Below are 21911 nucleotides of genomic sequence, written 5' to 3'. Positions count from 1 at the left end.
CTTTGAGAACCCCAAGTATCAGCGCCATCTTCGTGATTCATTCTTTCCGTGTCTCGCTTCTTTCCAATGTGTTATCAATCACTACATGAACAAGAACGCATTAACAATCCAGAAGAATTGTATTCTTCTGCTGCTTGCACATAGAAGATAGGGATGGCAATCAACATGCCAACTAGGTGGCAGTTACTGACAACGAAATGTGGCAACTGTGGTTATACATAAGTGGCAATTAATTTTTCCCACCCGCTTTATTCCAGAGTTGTCCTTCCTCTCCTTTTTTAGGGATTCCTACTCATCCATTTTCATACCCAACTACTTGCGTCAATCAAACTAGGAACTTAAGTTAACTCAAAACATAGATCACAAAACTACTGGATCTCAGAACTACTGGTGTTGCCACCCCCTATAGCATGGATCTAGTACAAGATCGGGGAGATTTTCAGCCTGAAGGATGAGAAGGATGAGATCGGGAGATTTTCACCTTATTTTAGCTGATCGTCTCTGGAGGGCTGGGTTGGAGTGGGGGGCTGGGGGTGGGAAGGGTTGGGGTGTGGTTTGCGGTGGGAGTGCCCTACGGATCTGCCCTGGTTGCCATGGTAACCAGAGAAGGCCGACGATGGAGGTAGGGTTCGAGAGGTGGGGGACGATGGCGGCAGTCGAGAGAGGCGATCGAGCGGAGGCCGGGAACGGCTGGGTCATGCGGGCAACAGGTCGTGTGGCCCGGACGGGGAAGTGCGGGCGGGGTTGCCACACACCGGACGTGCGGGTTGTGCAATTGCGCGTCCGGACGCGGTCGTGCGGGCGTGTTCCTGTTCACGCCACACGAGGCGTGTGGGTGGGTTCGTATCCATGCCACACGTGTGGCAGTTATCGCGACCCTAAGTTAATCTCAAAACGTAGATCACAAAACTACTGGATCTCAGAACTACTGGTGTTGCCACCCCCTATAGCATGGATCCAGTACAAGATCGGGGAGATTTTCAGCCTGAAGGATGAGAAGGATGAGATCGGGAGATTTTTACCTTATTTTAGTTGATCGTCTCTGGAGGGATGGGTTGGAGTGGGGGCCTGGGGGTGGGGAGGGTTGGGGTGTGGTTTGCGGTGGGAGTGCCCTACGGATCTGCTCTGGTTGCCATGGCAACCAGAGAAGGCCGGCGGCGGAGGTAGGGGTTCGAGAGGTGGGGGACGATGGCGGCAGTCGAGAGAGGCGATTGAGCGGAGGCCGGGAACGGCTGGGTCGTGCGGGCAGCGGGTCGTGTGGCCCGGACGGGGCAGTGCGGGCGGGGTTGCCACACACCGGACGTGCGGGCTGTGCAATTGCGCGCCCGGACGCGGTCGTGCGGGCGTGTTCCTGTTCACGCCACACGAGGCATGTGGGCGGGTTCGTATCCATGCCACATGTGTGGCAGTTATCGCGACCCAATAAATATGGTTGGTGAGATATGGGGTGCATATCCATGAAAAAATAGAAGAAGATATAGGGGGCATATGCAGCCGATCGAGTACCAATTGCCATTTCCCTATGAGACCAGGTCTATTTTTCTACTCCCTATGTTCCTAAATACTCCCTCTGTCCCATAATATAAGACGTTTTTTAACACTAGAGTAGTGTCAAAAAAGGTCTTACATTATGGGACGGAGGGAGTATATGTTTTTTTTCGAGAGAAATTTCCAATCTATTCATCAATCCTGGCAGTACAGAGAACACAAGAGGTAATAAAAATTACAACTAGGTCTATGGACCACCTAGCGACGACTACAAGCAGTGGAGCGAGCCGAAGGCGCGCCGCCGTCACCGCCTCTCCATCACCGGAGTCGAACAAACCTTGTTGTAGTAGACAGTCGGAAAGTCGTCGTGCTAAGGCCCCAAAGGACCAACACACCAGAGCAGCAACCATCGCCGATGAAGAGAGTTGTAGATTGGAAAGATCAAACCTGAAACCACACGAACGAAGACGAACAAAAACTGGATCCAAATAGATCCACCGAAGACCAGCATCGACCGAATCCCATGAGATCCGACGGAGACACAGCTCCACACATCCTCCGACAATGATATTCACACCATCGGGACGGGGATAGGGCGTGGGAGACATTATTGCTACCGAGGGACATCGCCGCCGCCACACAGCCCCAACCAAGACGCTCAACCTAGCAAAATCGAGAACGGGGTCCCTCCCGCCGGCGGGGGGCTGAGATCCTCCACACCTCCACAGGCCAAAGGCCATCGGAGGCGGGGCGGATCCGCGGCGGCGCCGACGGGAGGAGGAAGAAGACTTTTCTTGTGGAGGAGGAAAGACTATGCTTGGTACATCCGTATTCTTGTTCGATTCCTCGGAGTATATGTTTATTTAGAGATTTCACTATAGAAACTACATGCGGATGTTAGACGCCTTTTAAAGTATACGTTCATTTATTTTGCTTTATATGCAGTTTATAGTAAATAAAATCTCTTAAAAGACTTATATTTAGAAACGGAGGAAGTAATTATGTTAGGTTAGACCCACCTAAACATCACACACGTGCCTTGCATGAATCCAGGAGCAACTAAGAGCCTTTATTTCATGAAGGATTTCGATGTCAATTCTTGTGTTCAGGCTCGACACCTTTTTCTTTAACGGCCGGCTTACACCGGCTTGAACCATTTTATTAAAGAAAACAGAATACATTTGCATAACAGATTCTTGATGATCGTTGCCATGCATGTTTGCTTCAGGCTTGTCAAGGTTTAAGCAAATAAATCGTCGCAAAAAAAAAAGGTTGAAGCAAACACTGTTGCTTGTTGCGCTAGTTTTCTTTTTTTTTTTTTACAATCTGCTTGTTGCGTTAGCTAATCTAGCTAACAGTAAGATAGATGGTCCATGTGTACAGTTGCATCGAGGTATTTTTGCAATAAAAAGAGGACCCTCTTAGCTAGCACACGTTCTCTGGCCAGCATGGCAATTACGAACGTTTTTTATGGTAATTTTAGTTATAGGGGTGGCAATTTTCAGACTAACATGACAATTCCTTTCTAAAAAAAGCAATTTTTTAAATAAACTATCACCGTTTGATCTCGATCAAACGGCTGCGAAGGCGTTTCGTACTGAGAAAAACAGGGTGCTCAGGTCTCCACGACGGGTATTCGATGGATGGACCGGAACTGGAACCGAACCCAACAGGGAAAAGGTCGGCGACGCGGGGTTTCCAAAAATCAAGGAACCGACATCACCATCGCGCTGTAGGCAGTATATATAAGAGGGAGAAAAAAAGAGAGATACTCCACGCCGTGCCGCACTAACCCTACCTCCACGCCGGCTTCTTCCCCGGCGACCCCTCGGTCTCGCCGGAGCAAAGGGAGAAGAACTGCCTGCCACTCGCGCGGCCACCCGCCCAAGGTAACTTCACGTCTCCCCCTCCCTGTCCGGGGCTGGCCTTGGCTCTTGCTCCCAAGGTCACCGTGGGTCTTAGCATCGTGTCTGATGATCTTGAATGGGTGAGCCGTGGTAGCTTGCAGGCCTGTCCATTCAATCCGGCATCCTCCTGCCACCTTGAGGAAGAAGCAATGCCGGCGGCTGCCCATACGTTTGACAGCGACGACGAAGAACTCGACGGCCCAGTCTCCTTCAAGAGGCCGAGCGCCTCTCTCAAGCAAAACAACATGCCCACCCCCTCATCAGGAGATGTACAACATTGTCAAAAGAGTGCATTGAAAAGACCTCATGTGGAAGATGTCCTCATGGTGGACACCGATGATTCAGACGACGACGACATACCACTTGCACTGAGGAAAAAGGCCGATGACAGGAAATTCCAGAGAATCACCACATGTAGCGCCGATTCAGATTCAGAAGATGATGAGAAACCACTCTCCGCAAGGTTGTTCAAGGACGCCGCTTCACCAAGTGGAGGCAGCGCCTCCGACGATGATGATTCAGAGGATGATAAGCCATTGGCTGCCCGTTTTTCACTCGTTACTCGAAATTCCGTGGACATGCCGATCGAACCTAACAAGGAGGCGTTGAAAAGTAGTGCAAGTAGTGCTCCCCGAAATTCAATTAAGAGGCCATGTGATAGCAATATTCAGCCAAGTTCAGCTCTTAAGAAGGCAAAGTGTACAAACAGTTCTGCCTCTGCAAGTTCAGAAGATGATGGAAGTGACAATGTACCTCTCGCACGAAGGCTGACAGTCGGCGAGCCTTCAAAAAGAAAGCCGTCTGCAAAGGATATTGTGAAGAAGAAAAAGAAGAGCCCTTCATCTTCTAAGGACAACCTGAAAGTAGTAAAAAGGAAAACAAAGAAACTAATGAGAAATTCCCGGTCCTCGAAGGCAACGAAGGTCCGTGAAGTGTCTGGTGGTGGAAAGAAATGGTCTACTTTGGTGCACAATGGTGTCATCTTCCCCCCTCCGTACAAGCCTCATGGTGTCAAGATGCTATACAATGGAAAACCTGTTGATCTGACCCCAGAACAGGAGGAGGTGATATATATTCAGCATTGACAGTTTACTGCTTTGTTTTTTACTACTTCAGTTTCGTAGCAATGAGGATGATCAGGCTACTACTAAATATCAAGATCACGATTCTGTCTTTTTGTTCATCCGCTAATTCTCTGCTCTGCAGGTTGCAACCATGTTTGCTGTGATGAAAGACACAGAGTACGCGTCCAAGGAAACATTTATCAACAACTTCTTCACCGACTGGAGTAAAATTCTTGGTAAAACCCATACTATCAAAAAGTTCGAGCTTTGTGATTTCATACCGATCTATGAATGGCACCTACAAGAGAAGGAGAAGAAAACGCAGATGACTTCAGAGGTAGATTTCTATGCATTCTGCAGAGTGAACTTATTGTTGTTATCTCTAAAATTTCTCACAGTTTGATGACTAAAAGATCTCCAAGAACACAGATTTATCCTGCCACCAACGATCATCTGAAGTATTTAATCCTTGTAACTCTTTCTTGACAGGAGAAGAAAGCATTGCGGGAAGAGAGAGAGAAACAAGAGAAGAAATTTATGTGGGCTTCCGTAGACGGTGTTGAAGAGAAGGTCTTTTTTTTCATGGTTTCCGAATATGACTTGGGCTTTTATAAATCCTACTTCATCCGTCCGAAAAAGTTTGTTCCAAACTTGTCTCTCAAATGGATGTATCTAGCACTATACATCTATTTGAGGGACAAGTTTTTTCGGACGGAGGGAGTACTAGAATAGACAGTCCACTCTTTTTCTTCGGCGACTATACACATATGCCACTAGTCTCAAAAGCAAATTCAGATTTTGCCATCATTTTTTCGATAACGAAATTAAGATTTTTGCACTGGATGTGGAGAAATGATGTTAGTACTATATAAAACGATGGATTTCCTCAGTGGAAGTGAGACTTGCATTGTTGTTCATATTCTTCTACATGTATATATACCAGTTTGGCTACTAAGCAAACTGACATGTTTAATTGCTTCAGGTTGGTAATTTCAGAATAGAACCACCTGGCTTGTTCAGGGGACGTGGAGAGCATCCAAAGGTACGGATTTGCAAATTAATCACATACTCCCTCCGTTACCAAATACAAGTCTTTTAAGAGATTTCAACGCGGACTACATACAGAGCAAAATGAGTGAATCTACACTCTAAAATATATACATCCATATGTAGTCCCTATTGAAATCTCTAACAAGACTTATATTTAGGAATGGAGGGAGTATTTTTTTTTTACTTCAAGTGAGGGCCTTCAATTTAAGGCTCTCTACTGAATTGTTTTAGATGGGAAGACTGAAGCGACGCATCCGACCAAGTGATATTACAATAAACATTGGAGAAGAGGCTCCAATCCCAGTTTGTCCTATACCAGGAGAAAGGTACCCTGGAATTAAAGTTATTGATGTTATCGGAAAGGAGAGTATTTATGTAGGGGCTTCTAGCATGTATAGATTCATGATTGGTAATGTGTTCTGCAGCTGGAAAGAAGTTAAACATGACAATACTGTTACATGGTTGGCCTTTTGGAATAATCCGATAAACCAAAAGGATTTCAAGTATGTTTTCCTGGCGGCAAGCAGCTCCCTAAAGGGGCAAAGCGACAAGGAGAAATATGAGAAGGCCCGGAGACTGAAGGTGAGGAAGTTAGTTTTGTGATTCATATAGGTTTTCTGTCCCCATGTAAAGATAATAATAATGCTAATTGTGTTCATATGGCTATGGCAGGATCACATAAAGAATATTCGTGCAAATTACACCAAGGATTTCAGGAGCAAAGAGGAGGTGAAGAAACAAATTGCAGTGGCAACATACCTTATAGATAAACTAGCCCTTAGGGCAGGGAATGAAAAGGTATATTCTACTGGACTTATCGTTACTGAATGATATTTCCATTTTATTCTAGATGATTGTGATAGTATGTATGTTGGCAATGCACTGTATACCCTTAAAGGTTGTTGCACAAATTCTTCTGCTTTTATGCTTGATACACAACTGTGCTATGCTTTTATTGTAACATAATGTATGTTCCGTCAGCATCGCTGACAGCGTTATCTGAAATACCCCTTTGCATCAGGATTAGTGGACACAAATAATTTACATGATGAGTCATTCACCGAAAATCAATTCCTTTCCGCATACATGTTAATTTTTTAGTAATAATCCACTTAGCTTTGAACTTCCTCGACATATGTTCTCATGCTACTTCAATCCTTTTTAGGATGACGATGAGGCCGATACTGTTGGTTGTTGTACGCTGAAGGTTGAAAATGTTACTTGTCTGCCTCTAAACAAGTTGCAGGTCTTGATCTTTGTTCTCTATTCTGGTACTCACTATATGAAAAGTAAATTTTCATGTTATCTAATGTTTGGTCGATTTCTTTTCAGTTTGACTTCCTTGGTAAAGATTCTATAAGATACTTGAACACTGTAGAGGTTGAGCCACCTGTATACGAGGCGATTAAGGAATTCTGTGCAGGTATCTCCCAATGCTCTTTTCCCATCCCTCCATCTCTTCCTGCCCCAGACAAATGTTATTGACATCTGTTCTGCATACCTGTTTTCTAGGTAAAAATAAAGGTGCGCATGTCTTTGACAAGCTTGATACAACTAAACTAAATGCTCATCTCAAGGACTTAATGCCTGGCCTTACTGCAAAAGTCTTCCGTACATATAATGCTTCTATCACTTTGGACGATATCGTAAGTTCAATGCAAATTTCACTGTCCTGTACCAGGTCTTTGTTCTCTACTTTTATGTTTACACTATTTAATCTAAGGGCTTGATGAAGTGATTAGCTGAAGTTTGTCGTGAGTAAAACAATTTAGTAGCGTATGTTTTACTGCTTTATTTTGGTACTGTAATATGCATGGCTGCAGCTCAAATCAACAAAATACATTTAGTTTGTCAATGACACACAGAAATCGTCAGCATTATTATGTGCCATGTGACTACGATGTTATGTCATCATATATTTTGGATCTGAAGAAATATATGTGTGTGATGGTATTACAGTTGAATAAAGAAACAGAAGTTGGGAGCCTTATTGAAAAAATTAATGTCTACTCCCGAGCAAACAAACAGGTAAAGTCTGTCACTTGTGAGGGAAAAAAACTTGCATATTCAGTACATCCCTCTTATTGACTCTCAACGATGTTTCTCGTTTACACAGGTTGCCATAATCTGTAACCATCAGCGTGCCGTCCCAAAATCACATGATTCCCAGATGACTAAGTTGAATGAAAAGATTGATGAATTAAAGGTTGGTTTATGGTTGCAAATGGTTAGATCAAACTTATGCTAGTTTGATGTGGGTGCAAATGATTGGCTCAAATATATGCTTGTCCTGTAAACTTTTTGATTGTCATTTGGTTCTTTTCTCCAGGCCCAGAGGGATGAATTGAAAGCAGACTTAAAGAGAGCGAAGAAAGGAAAGCCTCTAGCCGGTGATGAAGATGGGAAGCGAAAGAGAAAATTGACCCCTGAAGTGTACGTCACAACCACAGATATGTCATGTTTTGTACTTGCCTGAATATAGAGTGGAGGCAATCTCACAAATCCACTTGCAGGTTGGAGACTAAGATCTCTAAAATTGAAACCAAGATCAAGGAAATGGATATCGCTAACACGAACAGAGAGGAGTTGAAGACAGTAGCACTAGGAACATCAAAGATCAACTACCTTGATCCAAGAATCACCGTGGCGTGGTGCAAAACCCATGAAGTTCCTATTGAGAAGGTATTACAGTCCCTTGGATCTCCTCTCGCTTGTATTATAGTTCTCAGCATCTCTGCTCCTTGACCATCCATATATGCAAGAGATAAAAAAATAGATTATCAGTTAATCTATAGACATAAAGCCATATAAACCTTCCTCCCTATAAAATTAAGCGTTGTTCTATTTATTTCATAGTCGAAGTTGCATTCCAGTGCAGGTAAAAATTAGTTCTATGTTATACTTGTGCCTTGATTTATTGTTTGAATGACTAATTTGATTAATTGTCATCATTTGGTAGTCCTTAACAGAAGCTGTTTTTTCTGTGTGTGTGTGTGTGTGCGGATTTTCAGCAAGACAATTCTCGCGAAATTTGGATGGGCGATGGACGCCGACCCGGATTTCAGATTCTAAGGGATGCCTGGCAGTCAGTAAATTCGAACAATCTTCCAGCCCCCTTATCCCCGACCGCAATCGCAGCTAGGAAAGAAAGAGCACCCGGAAAGAAGGAATCGCTGGTCATTCTCTTTGTAGGCTCTGCTTTTGTTTATCCTGTGTTCGCCATCTTTCGATTGCCTTATATGCGCTTGGCCCGGTGGATTTCAGTCGAATCTCAAATATAGCTGACGGTGTGTGCATATGTACTTGAGAACTGCTGACTGATTTTGATGGAAGAAATGCTACAATGTGCAAATTTTGATAGAGTAGTTTAGTGGTTGTGCCATGGTCTTCATGTATTTTATATACAAATTCTAACAAGAATGCACTGGCGGCGACTGAATTTGGTAGTCTGTATTTCGGAAACTTCAAATTACAGTTGTGGGAAGCGTTTTTACCTGATCCAAACTGTGTGCTCCCATCCCCAACTATGAATGGTATCTATGTCGGCCTCCGTCGGCACTCAGTGCCGGTGGTCGTCTACCGCAACTTCGTCTGCCTACTAGCCAGATACTGAATCTCGCCAGCTCTGCTCGCCTCGCTCCCTCAATTCCGCCGGCTCTCCTCCATTCTCCTGCGCGGTGACGGGGGTGGGGTGAGGCGGCCTCCTCTTTGCGACGAGGCACGGCCGCATCCCTGCACGGCGGCGAGCGTGCCCGCATAGCGAGTCCGCGCTGGTGTGGTCGCCAAGATGGCCGTGGCTCGCCTCGGACGGCGTCTTCCAGGCCGCGTATGTGTAGACGGTGACGCAAGCGGTGGCTACCCGAGTGGAAAGGCGGGCGCATGGAGGCGCAGACGGTGGGCGGGGTGACCAACACGGCCACGTACTCACTGCGACGGCGGAGGCAGCTGGGCGGCGCGCCGCAGGGCGTGCCGCCTCGGAGGCAGCAGGGCCAACGGAGATTCCTAAAATAAAAAACATCAAGAGCATCTACGCCCGGACGCCCCTCAAACGCCCGCCGTTGCGCCCGGGCCGTTCCCTGGGCATTGGCCGGGCATCAAATTTTAAGTCGCAGCCGGACATCTCATACTAAATTCTCAAATCCAAACAAACATATACAAATTAAAATAACTCATATACTACATCGATCATCTAGCTACTCGTCGTCCGAGATGTCAACGATCTCCGTGCTCGGCTCCGGCAGCATAGGCGACAGCTGCAGCTCCGGCTCCTCCAGCTGCTACGCTCTGGCCTCCCTCGCCTCTATCTCCGTGTCGAGTTCGACGAAGAGCGCGTCAGACTCCGACTGCTCCCGCCGAAGGAACGCCCGGTTGGCCTCCACAGAGGCCTTATCCTAGATGGACTCCAGAATGGCCTCCTGCTCCGCCATCTCGTCGGACTGGGCGACGGCGAACTCTGCCTCCACCTGCTCCATGTTGAAACCCGGCAGCTCCGGCTTCTGCTGCTCCGCCTCCTCCACCTCCATCCGAGCCATCTCCTCCTCCTCTTCCTCCTCTTCCCCTGGCTCCTCCTCCTCCTCCTTCGGCTCCAGCAAGTCTGGAGGCAGCCCGACAGCGATGCGAGCGGCGCGCACGGCTTGCCTCGCTCAGATCTCCTGCTGGTTCTCCTAGCGGCGCTCCATCGTCAGCATGACATAGTAGGTGATCTTGCTCCGGACCTTGGCGGAGTGCCGGAGCGTGGCCAGAGCGTCGGATCGTGGGCAGAGCGCCGGAGCAGGGAGAGGGAGGAGGTGGATGGGTTCGGACTGGCAATGCGGAGAGGGGGGAGGTGGATGGGTTAGGGTTGCGGGACTCCGGCCAGCTTAAATAGCCAGATTTCGTCTTGGGCGCGAGCCGGAGCGGCGCCACGCCATGTTCACACCGCGGCGACGGACGCCACGTACGTCGGACCGTCGGGTTTCCGGGCGTTTCCATGTGGGACACCGCCGTCAGACCGACGTAGAGGGCGTGCTCGGGCGCGCCTGGGCGCCTCATATTTGGGTTGGATATGTGATACGTCTCGAACGTATCTATATTTTTTTATTGTTCCATGCTATTATATTATCTGTTTTGGATGTTTTATATGTATTAATATACTATTTTATATTATTTTTGGGACTAACCTATTAACCCAGATCGCAGTGCCAGTTTCTGTTTTTCTTTGTTTTTGAGCTTCTCAGAAAAAGAATACTAAACGGAGTCCAAACGGAATAAAACTTCATAATGACTTTTCTTGGACCATAAGACACCCAGGAGACTTGGAGTGCAACTCAGAAGAGCCACGAGGCGGCGACAAGGGTGGAGGGCGCGCCCAGGGGGGTAGGGTGCGTCCCCCTACCTTGTGGGCCCCTAAGTGACCCCCTAACCTAGATTTTCCTCCTATAGATTTGCAAATATTTCCAAACCCTCAAAAGCATCCACGAAAACACTTTCCCACTGCCGCAACCTTCTGTTCTCGTGAGATCCCATCTTGGGGCCTTTCGGGCATCCTGTCGGAGGGGGATTCGATCACGAAGGGCATCTACATCAACTCTATTGCCCTTCCGATGAAGTGTGAGTAGTCCACCATAGACCTACGGGTCCATAGCTAGTAGCTAGATGGCTTCTTCTCTCTTTGATTCTTAATACCATGTTCTCCTCAATGTTCTTGGAGATCAATCTGATGTAATACTTTTTTGCGGTGTGTTTGTCGAGATCCGATGAATTGTGGATTTATGATCGGCTTATCTATGAATATTATTTGAATCTCCTCTGAATTCTTATATGCATGATTTGGTATCTTTGTATTTCTCTTTGAATTATCAGTTTGGTTTGCCCAACTAGATTGGTTTTTCTTGAAGTGGGAGAGGTGCTTAGCTTTTGGTTCAATCTTGCGGTGTCCTCACCCAGTGACAAAGTACAGGTAGCGAGGCACGTATGTATTGTTTCCATCGAGGATAAAAAGATGGGGTTTACATCATTATTGCTTGAGTTGATTCCTCTACATCATGTCATCTTACTTAATGTGTTACTCTGTTCTTTATAAACTTAATACTCTAGATGCAGGCAGGAGTCGGTCGATGTGTGGAGTAATAGTAGTAGATGCAGGCAGGAGTCGGTCTACTTGATACGGACGTGATGCCTATATTGCATAATCATTGCCTTGGATATCGTCATAACTTTGCGCTTTTTTATCAGTTGCTCGACAAAAATTTGTTCATTCACCGTATTATTTGCCTTCATGAGAGAAGCCTCTAGTGAAACCTATGGCCCTCGGGTCTATTTTCCATCGTATTAGTTTCCAATCTACTATTTTTCATCATATTAGTTTCCGATCTACTATTTGGCAATCTTTTCTTTTCAGATCTATAAACCAAAAAACCCAAAAATATTTTATCCTTTGTTTATCTATCTCTATCAGATCTCATTTTTGCAAGTAACCATGAAGGGATTGATAACCCCTTTTTTACGTTGGGTGCAAGTTGTTTGATTGTTTGTGCAGGTATTGGTGATTTGTTCGTTCTTCTCCTACTGGATTGATACCTTGGTTGTCAAACTAAGAGAAATAATTATCTCTACTTTGTTGCATCACCCTTTCATCTTCAAGGGAAAAACCAACGCAAGCTCAAGAAGTAGCAATATGAGGGGTGCCGATTAGCTCGGGCGTTTGAGGCCCATTTGAGGGGCCCATCTGGGTCAAAAAATCGTGACCGATCAGTGACCGGCTGGGCCGCCCGAGCATTTGTGGCCGGTTTCTGGCGCCCGGCTATAGATGCTCTGAGGCATCTCCAAGGCGAACCCTAAAACCGCTCGCGTACGTTCAGACTGTGGAGGCCATCCAACGTGGCATGTATCAGTCTGCCGAGCGGTCTGAACATATTTTTCTGACAAATCCGAGACAAAGATGGTGCTTTGTGGGAGTCCAAACAGTAGACACGTAGGACTCCAACAGCCCTAGCCCACCGAAAACCCTTTTCGGACCCCGCGCCTCCATCCTCCCGGCCTCCACGCAACACCCCTGTCGGAACTCTATGTCTGCATCACCTCCAACATTCCAGCCGGGCTCCACCCCGCTTCTCCACCATCGCTGTTCAACCCATCTCCGATGACCGCCCCATCAGATACCATCCTCTATTGCTATACTCACCATGCCCGACAGTTGTTCGATGAATTGCGGGAGCTAAAAAAAGTTGTTCCTACTTCTTTCAAGCAATGGTTTCCGATTTGGAGTATATATACAAGCACTATGTTGAGTCGTCCGACACACAGATGAGACGGCGATGATGCAGGTGGTCCTTGAAGACGCGGAGCGTGCGGAGGAGCATGTTATAAATTTCAAGGGATCGATCAAGGGTCATCGAGTGCTCAACCGCAATGGGGTGCACGACCGTTTAACACTGTTACTTTGCCTCCGATGCACTCTTCGCTGACCATTTTGGCCAGCGTTTTCGGATGCACAAGACTATCTTCGATTCTTTGTAACATTTTGCTCCCCTCGACCTCGCCACATTGGGCTCGCAAATGGCAAATCCAATCCATAGAGCCTCAATGGAAGAAGACTGGTCCATTACCCATGGCTCCCCTTCCTGAGCTGTGGAACCTCTATTTCGATATTCAACTTCAATGGTAGAGTATTCTCCGATTTCCAATCGACCGGAGGAGGAAGCATTTGTGTCCGTCGTGCCTCAGCATCGATCCATAGCCGATCCCACCACAAGACCAAGCTCCAGAAGCCCCCGCTGAAAGAGCAATCATGCCCTTACATCATGTTTTGATGTTGATGATAATATACATGTAGGGGACTAATAATGGTTGTTAAGTAAATCTCAGGTGTTAGTGTTGGGGAACGTTACAGAAAATAAAAAATATCTACGCTTTCACCAAGATCAATCTATGAGTTCATCTAGCAACGAGAGAGAGGAGTGCATCTACATACCCTTGTAGATTGCGAGCGGAAGCGTTCAAGAGAACCGGGTTGAGGGAGTCGTACTCGTCGTGATCCAAATCACCGATGATTCTAGTGTTGAACGTACAGCACCTCCGCGTTCAACACACGTACGGTTGAGGAAGACGTCTCCTCCTTCTTGATCCAACAAGGGGGAAGGAGAGGTTGATGAAGATCCAGCAGCACGACGGCGTGGTGGTGGATGCAGCAGCGATCTCGGCAGGGCTTCGCCAAGCTTCTGCGAGAGGGAGAGGTGTAGCAGGGGAAGAGGGAGGCGCCAAGAGCATGGGTGCGGCTACCCTCCCTCCCCCCTCTTATATAGGCCCCTAGGGGGGCGGCCCTAGGAGATGCAATCTCCAAGGGGGGGGGGAGGCGGCGGCCAAGGGGGTGACTTGCCCCCCAAGCTAAGTGGAGGCGCCCCCCACCCCTAGGGTTTCCAACCCTAGGCGCGGGGGGGGGCAAGGGGGGTGCACCAGCCCACCAGGGGCTGGTTCTCCTCCCACTTCAGCCCATGGGGCCCTCCGGGATAGGTGGCCCCACCCGGTGGACCCCCGGGACCCTTCCAGTGGTCCCGGTATAATACCGGCGACCCCCGAAACTTTCCCGATGGCCGAAACTTGACTTCCTATATATAATTATTTACCTCCGGACCATTCCGAAAATCCTCGTGACATCCGGGATCTCATCCAGGACTCCGAACAACTTTTGGGTTACTGCATACTCATATCTCTACAACCCTAGCGTCACCGAACCTTAAGTGTGTAGACCCTACGGGTTCGGCAGACATGCAGACATGACCGAGACGCCTCTCCGGTCAATAACCAACAGCGGGATCTGGATACCCATGTTGGCTCCCACATGCTCCTCGATGATCTCACTGAATGAACCACGATATCGAGGATTCAATCAATCCCGTATACAATTCCCTTTGTCAATCGGTACGTTACATGCCCGAGATTCGATCGTCGGTATCCCAATACCTCGTTTAATATCGTTACCGGCAAGTCACTTTACTCGTACCATAATGCATGATCCCATGACCAGACACTTGGTCACATTGAGCTTATTATGATGATGCATTACCGAGTGGGCCCAGAGATACCTCTTCGTCATACGGAGTGACAAATCCCAGTCTCGATTCGTGCCAACCCAACAGACACTTTCGGAGATACCCGTAGTGCACCTTTATAGTCACCCAGTTACGTTGTGACGTTTGGCACACCCAAAGCACTCCTACGGTATCCGGGAGTTGCACAATCTCATGGTCTAAGGAAATGATACTTGAAATTTTGAAAAGCTCTAGCTAAACGAACTACACGATCTTTGAGCTATGCTTAGGATTGAGTCTTGTCCATCACATCATTCTCCCAATGATGTGATCCCATTATCAATGAAATCCAATGTCCATAGTCAGGAAACCATGACCATCTGTTGATCAACGAGCTAGTCAACTAGAGGCTCACTAGGGACACGTTGTGGTCTGTGTATTCACATGTGTATTACGATTTCCGGATAACACAATTTTAGCATGAATAATAGACTATTATCATGAACAAAGAAATATAATAATAACCATTTTATTATTGCCTCTAGGGCATATTTCCAATAGTCTCCCACTTGCACTAGAGTCAATGATCTAGTTACATTGTGATGAATCGAACACCCATAGAGTTCTGGTGTTGATCATGTTTTGCCCTAGGGAGAGGTTTAGTCAACGGATCTGCTACATTCAGGTCTGTGTGTACTTTACAAATATCTATGTCTCCATCTTGAACATTTTCACGAATGGAGTTGAAGTGACGCTTGATGTGCCTGGTCTTCTTGTGAAACCTGGGCTCCTTGGCAAGTGCAATAGCTCTAGTGTTGTCACAAAAGAGTGCGATCGGCCCCGACGCATTGGGTATGACTCCTAGGTCGGTGATGAACTCCTTCACCCAGATTGCTTCATGCGCTGCCTCCGAGGCTGCCATGTACTCTGCTTCACATGTAGATCCCGCCATGACGCTTTGATTGCAACTGCACCAGCTTACTGCCCCACCATTCAGAATATACACGTATCCGGTTTGTGACTTAGAGTCATCCAGATCTGTGTCGAAGCTAGCGTCGACGTAACCCTTTACGACGAGCTCTTTGTCACCTCCATAAATGAGAAACATATCCTTAGTCCTTTTCAGGTACTTTAGGATGTTCTTGACCGCTGTCCAGTGTTCCATGCCGGGATTACTTTGGTACCTTCCTACCAAACTTACGGCAAGGTTTACATCAGGTCTGGTACACAGCATCGCATACATAATAGACCCTATAGCTGAGGCATAGGGGATGACACTCATCTTTTCTCTATCTTCTGCCGTGGTCGGGCATTAAGCTGAGCTCAATTTCACACCTTGCAACACAGGCAAGAACCCCTTCTTAGACTGATCCATATTGAACTTCTTCAATATCTTATCAAGGTATGTGCTTTGTGAAAGACCTATGAGGCATCTCGATCTATCCCTATAGATCTTGATGCCTAGTATGTAAGCAGCTTCTCCAAGGTCCTTCATTGAAAAACACTTATTCAAGTAGGCCTTAATGTTGTCCAAAAGTTCTATATCATTTCCCATCAAAAGTATGTCATCTACATATAATATGAGAAATGCTACAGAGCTCCCACTCACTTTCTTGTAAACGCGGGCTTCTCCATAAGTCTACATAAACCCAAACGCTTTGATCATCTCATCAAAGCGAATGTTCCAACTCCGAGATGCTTGCACCAGCCCATAAATGGATCGCTGGAGCTTGCCTACCTTGTTAGCATTCTCAGGGTCGACAAAACCTTCCGGCTGCATCATATACAGTTCTTCCTTAAGATGGCCGTTAAGGAATGCCGTTTTGATGTCCATTTGCCATATCTCATAATCATAGTATGAGACAATTGCTAACATGATTCGGACAGACTTTAGCTTCGCTACGGGAGAGAATGTCTCATCGTAGTCAACCCCTTGAACTTGTCGATAACCCTTAGCGACAAGTCGAGCTTTGTAGATGGTAACATTACCATCCGCGTCCGTCTGCTTCTTAAAGATCCATTTGTTTTCTATCGCTCGCTGATCATCGGGCAAGTCTGTCAAAGTCCATACTTCATTTTCATACATGGATCCTATCTCGGATTGCATGGCTTCAAGCCATTTGTTGGAATCTGGGCCCGCCATTGCTTCTTCATAGTTCGAAGGTTCACCGTTGTCTAACAACATGATTTCCAGGAAAGGGTTGCCATACCACTCTAGCGTGGAACGTGTCCTTGTGGACCTACGAAATTCAGTAGTAACTTGATCCGAAGTACCTTGATCATCATCATTAACATCCTCTTCAGTTGGTGCTGGCACCACAGGAACATCTTCCTGAGCTGCGCTACTTACTGGTTCAAGAGGTAGTACTTCATCAAGTTCCACTTTCCTCCCACTTACTTCTCTCGAGAGAAACTCTTTCTCCAGAAAGGACCCGTTCTTGGCAACAAAGATCTTGCCTTCGGATCTGAGGTAGAAGGTATACCCAATGGGTTCCTTAGGGTATCCTATGAGGACGCATTTTCCGACTTGGGTTCGAGCTTTTTAGGTTGAAGTTTCTTGACATAAGCATCGCATCCCCAAACTTTTAGAAACAACAGCTTAGGTTTCTTCCCAAACCATAATTCATACGGTGTCGTCTCAACGGATTTAGATGGTGCCCTATTTAAAGTGAATATAGTTGTCTCTAGAGCGTATCCCCAAAAAGATAGCGGTAAATCGGTAAGAGACATCATAGACCGCACCATATCCAATAAAGTGCGATTACGACATTCGGACACACCATTACGCTGAGGTGTTCCAGGCGGCGTGAGTTGTGAAACGATTCCACATTTCCTTAAGTGCGTACCAAATTCGTGACTTAAATATTCTCCTCCACGATCTGATCGTAAGAACTTTATCTTTCGGTCACGTTGATTCTCTACCTCATTTTGAAATTCCTTGAACTTTTCAAAGGTCTCAGACTTGTGTTTCATCAAGTAGACATACCCATATTTACTCAAGTAGACATACCCCCGGGCGGCCAAGGGGGTGGCTTGCCCCCCAAGCCAAGTGGAGGCGCCCCCCACCCCTAGGGTTTCCAACCCTAGGCACAGAGGGGGGCACACCAGCCCAACAGGGGCTGGTTCCCCTCCCACTTCAGCCCATGGGGCCCTCCGAGATAGGTGTCCCCACCCGGTGGACCCCCGGGACCCTTCCGGTGGTCCTGGTACAATACCGGTGACCCCCGAAACTTTCCCGATGGCCGAAACTTGACTTCCTATATATAATTCTTTACCTGCGGACCATTCCAGAACTCCTCGTGACGTCCGAGATCTCATCCGGGACTCCGAACAACTTTCGGGTTACTTCATACTCATATCTCTACAACCCTAGCGTCACCGAACCTTAAGTGTGTAGACCCTACGGGTTCGGGATACATGCAGACATGACCGAGACGCCTCTCCGGTCAATAACCAACAGCGGGATCTGGATACCCATGTTGGCTCTCACATGCTCCTCGATGATCCTATCGGATGAACCACGATATCGAGGATTCAATCAATCCCGTATACAATTCCCTTTGTCAATCGGTACGTTACATGCCCGAGATTCGATCGTCGGTATCCAAATACCTTGTTTAATCTCGTTAGCGGCAAGTCACTTTACTCGTACCGTAATGCATGATCCCGTGACCAGACACTTGGTCACACTGAGCTTATTATGATGATGCATTACCGAGTGGGCCCAGAGATACCTCTCCGTCATACGGAGTGACAAATCCTAGTCTCGATTCGTGCCAACCCAACAGACACTTTCGGAGATACCCGTAGTGCACCTTTATAGTCACCCAGTTACGTTGTGATGTTTGGCACACCCAAAGCACTCCTACGTTATCCGGGAGTTCACAATCTCATGGTCTAAGGAAATGATACTTGACATTTGGAAAAGCTCTAGCTAAACGAACTACACGATCTTTGAGCTATGCTTAGGATTGGGTCTTGTCCATCACATCATTCTCCCAATGATGTGATCCCGTTATCAATGACATCCAATGTCCATAGTCAGCAAACCATGACTATCTGTTGATCAACGAGCTAGTCAACTAGAGGCTCACTAGGGACACGTTGTGGTCTATGTATTCACACGTGTATTACGATTTTCGGATAACACAATCATAGCATGAATAATAGACTATTATCATGAACAAAGAAATATAATAATAACCCTTTTATTATTGCCTCTAGGGCATATTTCCAACAGTTAGTCCCCGGTTCATCGAAGTGTGTGGATCAAGAGCATATGAAGTGATTTTACTCAAGGATGAAGTATCAAAATTGATTTCATATTTGTTCCCTTGAGTATATGATCCCGCACTATTAAGAGGCGATCGATAGGGTTAGTTTAAGGCTTGCTCATTCCACAAGCATTCGTTCCAAATATGTTTTTGCTCCATCTTTATATTCCCTGGAATGTTTCTGTCTCTGGCCTGCCGGATGTCCGTGCTCACGGCGGATATCCGGCCTGTAGGCCGGATATCCGGACCTTGCTATCCAGAATGCACTTGTGCTGGTGCTATTTGTCGGATGTCCGGCCCTCTATGTCGGATGTCCGGGCTCTCCATGCCGCGCCGGATGTCCGGTCCCTATCCCGGATGTCCGGCCTCTGCTACCTGTGGAACAACTGAGGTTCTGTAATCCCTTGGTGATTGCGCCGGATGTCCGGTGATAACCCACAAGTGTAGGGGATCGCAACAGCTTTCGAGGGTGAAGTACAACCCAAATTTATTGATTCGACACAAGGGGAGACAAAGAATATTCTTGAGTATTAGCAGTTGAGTTGTCAATTCAACCACACCTGAATAACTTAGTATCTGCAGCAAAGTGTTTAGTAGCAAAAGTGGTATGATAATAAAGGTAACGGTAGCAACAGTAAAGATAAATGTTTTTGGGTTTTTGTAGTAGTTGTAACAGTAGTAACGGAAAAGTAAATAAGTGAAGAACAGTATGCGAAAAGCTCGTAGGCAATGGATCAGTGATGGATAATTATGCCGGGTGCGATTCCTCATGCAATAGTTATAACATAGGGTGATATAGAACTAGCTCCAATTCATCAATGTAATGTAGGCATGTATTCCGTAAATAGTCATACGTGCTTATGGAAAAGAACTTGTATGTCATCTTTTGTCCTACCCTCTCGTTGCAGCGGGGTCCTTACGGAAACTAAGGGATATTAAGGCCTCCTTTTAATAGAGAACCAGAACAAAGCATTAACACATAGTGAATACATGAACTCCTCAAACTACGGTCATCACCGAGAAGTATCCCGATTATTGTCACTTCGGGGTTGTCGGATCATAACACATAATAGGTGACTATAGACTTGCAAGATAGGATCAAGAACACACATATATTCATGAAAACATAATAGGTTCAGATCTGAAATCATGGCACTCAGGCCCTAGTGACAAGCATTAAGCATAGCAAAGTCATAGCAACATCAATCTCAGAACATAGTGGGTACTAGGGATCAAACCCTAACAAAACTAACTTGATTACATGGTAAATCTCATCCAACCCATCACCATCCAGCAAGCCTACGATGGAATTACTCACGCACGAAGGTGAGCATCATGAAATTGGTGATGGAGGATGGTTGATGATGACGACGGAGACGAATCCCCCTCTCCGGAGCCCCGAACGGACTCCAGATCAGCCCTCCCGAGAGAGATTAGGGCTTGGCGGCGGCTCCATGTCGTAAAACGTGATAAAACTTTCTCTCTGATTTTTTTCTCCGTGAGACGGAAGATATAGAGTTAGAGTTGAGGTCGGTGGAGGTCCAGGGGGCCCACGAGATAGGAGGTCGCGCCCTAGGGGGGGCCTGTCTCGTGGACAGGCTATGGGGCCCCTGGCATTAATTCTTTCGCCAAAAATTCTTAGTAATTCCAAAAAGTGCCTCCGTTGATGTCCAGGACATTCCGAGAACTTTTCTTTTCTACACATAAAACAACACCATGGTAGTTCTGCTGAAAACAGTGTCAGTCCGGGTTAGTTTCATTCAAATCATGCAAGTTAGAGTCCAAAACAAGGGCAAAAGTGTTTGGAAAAGTAGATACGTTGGAGACGTATCAACTCCCCCAAGCTTAAACCTTTGCTTGTCCTCAAGCAATTCAGTTGATTAACTGAAAGTGATAAAGAAAAACTTTTACAAACTCTGTTTGCTCTTGTTGTTGTAACATGAAAAGCTAGCATTCAAGTTTCAACAAATATTATGAACTAACCATACCCACAATAACACATAGGTCTCACAATTACTCACATCAATAGCATAATCAGCTAGCGAGCCATAATAATAAAAATCAAATGACAACACTTTCTCAAAATAATCATAACATGATATAACAAAATGGTATCTCGCTAGCCCTTTCTGAGACCGCAAAACATAAATGCAGAGCACCTTTAAAGATCAAGGACTGACTAAACATTGTAATTCATGGTAAAAGAGATCCAGTCAAGTCATACCCAATATAAACCAGTAATAATGAATGCAAATGACAGTGTGCTCTCCAGCGGGTGCTTTTAATAAGAAGGATGATGACTCAACATAAAAGTAAATAGATAGGCCCTTCGCAGAGGGAAGCAGGGATTTGTAGAGGTGCCACAGCTCGATTTTAAAATAGAGATTGAATAACATTTTAAGCGGCATACTTTTGATGTCAACACAACATCTATGAGATGGCTGTATCTTCCGTACTACATGCATTATAGGCAGTTCCCAAACAGAATGGTAAAGGTTTATGCTCCTCCAACCACCAACAAGCATCAATCCATGGCTTGCTCAAAACAACGAGTGCCTCCAACATACAACAGCCCTGGGGGAGTTTTGTTTAATTATTTTGATTTGCTTTGATCTTTTTGGATCATGGGACTGGGCATCCCGGTTACCGGCCCTTTCTTGTGAATGAGGAGCGGAGTCCACTCCTCTTGAGAATAACCCACCTAGCATGGAAGATATAGGCAGCCCTAGTTGTAACATGAGCTGCTCGAGCATACAAAACACAATTTCATTTGAAGGTTTGGAGTTTGGAACATACAAATTTACTTGGAACGGCGGGTAGATACCACATATAGGTAGGTATAGTGGACTCATATGGAACAACTTTGGGGTTTAAGGAGTTTGGATGCACAAGCAGTATTCCCGCTTAGTACAGGTGAAGGCTAGCAAAAGACTGGGAAGCGACCAACTGAGAGAGCGACAACAGTCGTTAGCATGCATTAAAATTAATTCACACCGAGTACAAGCATGAGTAGGATATAATCCACCATGAATATAAATATCGTGAAGGCTATGTTGATTTGATTCAACTACATGCATGAACATGTGCCAAGTCGAGTCACTCAATTCATTCAAAGGAGGA

General features: G+C 46.2%; 1 protein-coding gene across 1 annotated transcript; it reads left to right on the top strand.

The window, feature by feature from the left end:
* The first annotated feature begins 3544 nt into the window (after positions 1-3544).
* On the top strand, positions 3545-8780 carry LOC119368522 (DNA topoisomerase 1 beta-like). The gene is made up of 15 exons (XM_037633760.1): positions 3545-4459; positions 4602-4796; positions 4949-5029; positions 5442-5501; positions 5741-5835; positions 5935-6091; positions 6182-6307; positions 6675-6755; positions 6842-6932; positions 7022-7155; positions 7469-7537; positions 7626-7715; positions 7839-7942; positions 8023-8199; positions 8521-8780. The coding sequence occupies exons 1-15, from the start codon at positions 3545-3547 to the stop codon at positions 8579-8581; spliced, it is 2436 nt and encodes an 811-aa protein (XP_037489657.1). The 3' UTR covers positions 8582-8780.
* The last annotated feature ends 13131 nt before the right edge of the window (positions 8781-21911 follow it).

This window comes from Triticum dicoccoides, chromosome 2B (genome assembly GCF_002162155.2).
Source record: "Triticum dicoccoides isolate Atlit2015 ecotype Zavitan chromosome 2B, WEW_v2.0, whole genome shotgun sequence".
Classification (NCBI taxonomy): Eukaryota; Viridiplantae; Streptophyta; class Magnoliopsida; order Poales; family Poaceae; genus Triticum; species Triticum dicoccoides.
This window is presented reverse-complemented; position numbering and strand designations above follow the sequence as displayed.